This window comes from Arachis ipaensis, chromosome B03 (genome assembly GCF_000816755.2).
Source record: "Arachis ipaensis cultivar K30076 chromosome B03, Araip1.1, whole genome shotgun sequence".
NCBI classification, from domain to species: domain Eukaryota; kingdom Viridiplantae; phylum Streptophyta; class Magnoliopsida; order Fabales; family Fabaceae; genus Arachis; species Arachis ipaensis.
Window position 1 is genome coordinate 128,646,806 of NC_029787.2, and position 1,568 is coordinate 128,648,373.

The following is a 1,568-nucleotide window of genomic DNA, read 5'->3' on the forward strand; positions in this document are numbered from 1 at the left end:
TTTAAAAATTACTTTATAGATATACTCCAAAAATTGAAATTTTAAAGACAATGACTCAAATTTTAGTTCAATATCCAATTATCAAACATAATACTAAGTCTCAATAGCACTGTTTCACCCCCTAACCAAATACCTAAGAAAAGGATAAGGTGGGACCAGACCAAACTTGTGATCTTTGTATGAAGCAACCTAATTGTGTTTGAGCCATACACCTATAATCTAAACACATACATGGCTACCTTCTTTAACTTCCCACCGGTCTTCTCTGCCCTCCCCTCCAGAACTCATCACCATATCCACTCATCACAAACACCACCGCCACCTCCACCACCTCAGCCCTCCAGCACAACTGGTAATGACAACCAGGAAATACTGCAAGTCTCTACCAAATCACAACAGCAGAAGCCTATCAAACCCACTAAGATTGAATCCACAGATTGGATAGCCACTTCCCTCACAAGACGATTTGGTCTCGGAGCTGGCCTTGCTTGGGTTGGCTTTCTTGCTTTTGGGGTCATCTCTGAACAGATTAAGACTCGCTTTGAGGTTTCTCAGCAGCAGGCCAACACAAGGACCGTTGACAAAGAACAAGAGGTGCTCCTCCCCAATGGCATAAGGTTAGGTTGCTTCTTCATTCACATTGTATCTTTTCTTAGTCATATTCATTTTCTGAATGATACTTGTCTCTGGCCAGGTACACAGAATTGAAAGTTGGAGGTGGAGCTTCACCAAAACCAGGGGATCTAGTTGTGATTGACATAGTTGGAAGAGTGGAAGGCAGTGGACAAGTGTTTGTGGACACAAGAGAGAAGAAGCCACTGGCACTGGTGATGGGGTCAAGGCCATATAGCAAGGGAGTGTGTGAAGGCATAGAATATGTGCTAAGAACAATGAAGGCAGGTGGTAAGAGGAGAGTGATCGTGCCTCCTTCACTAGGGTTTGGAGAAAGTGGTGCTGATTTTGGCACTACTGAGATACCTCCACTTGCAACACTTGATTACATTGTTGAAGTTGAAAGAGTCTCCATTGCACCTGCTTAATAAATATATGAAAAATTTAGAGTCCAACAATTTTATTAAATTTTGGACAGTAAAAGATATCATTAATGACTATTTGATAATTACAAGTCACAAAAGTTGCTTGTGGTAGCACTCCTCATAAATATATTACTCTTTGTACTACTTCCACCTTCTGTTATGTATATCAAATGATTGCAATTTGATTCAATGTATACCAATTTTTTGTCCAAATACAGAATTTAAGAATAACACGACTCCAAATGTATTTACTTTATTTTTACTTCACTTGGATGATGTACGAGTTTCCAACTTTTCATAGAGTTTTACTTTTATATAGTTATTCTTATTCAATTAGATTTTAGAAAATTTATTAAGTAATGAGTTTAAAAATCAGTTACACAATTTAGATTCTACAAATTATTTGACTAATTTTTCGTTATTTCATCATTTATTTTAGTTTGACAACTATTAAAAGAAAAAATAAATTTATTTTCAATAATATTTTTTTATATAGCTTTTTTTTTTAAATTGGAATTGAGATTCAAATCT

The 1,568-nt window shown here is 36.3% G+C and overlaps 1 protein-coding gene across 2 annotated transcripts; it reads left to right on the top strand.

The window, feature by feature from the left end:
• On the top strand, positions 183 to 1,304 carry LOC107631757 (peptidyl-prolyl cis-trans isomerase FKBP17-2, chloroplastic). Of its 2 annotated transcripts, XM_016335303.2 has the most exons (3): positions 183 to 617; positions 695 to 1,043; positions 1,162 to 1,304. In XM_016335303.2, the coding sequence occupies exons 1-2, from the start codon at positions 232 to 234 to the stop codon at positions 1,038 to 1,040; spliced, it is 732 nt and encodes a 243-aa protein (XP_016190789.1). In that variant the 5' UTR covers positions 183 to 231; the 3' UTR covers positions 1,041 to 1,043; positions 1,162 to 1,304. The 2 variants fall into 2 exon arrangements, with proteins under 2 accessions (XP_016190789.1, XP_016190787.1); XM_016335301.2 differs by having other exon boundaries at positions 695 to 1,262.

Coding starts and splice junctions, on each gene's coding strand:
- LOC107631757 (XM_016335303.2), top strand. CDS start 232: ATGGCTACCTTCTTTAACTTCCCACCGGTCTTCTCTGCCCTCCCCTCC. Junction 618..694: donor CTCCTCCCCAATGGCATAAG/GTTAGGTTGCTT, acceptor GTCTCTGGCCAG/GTACACAGAATTGAAAGTTG.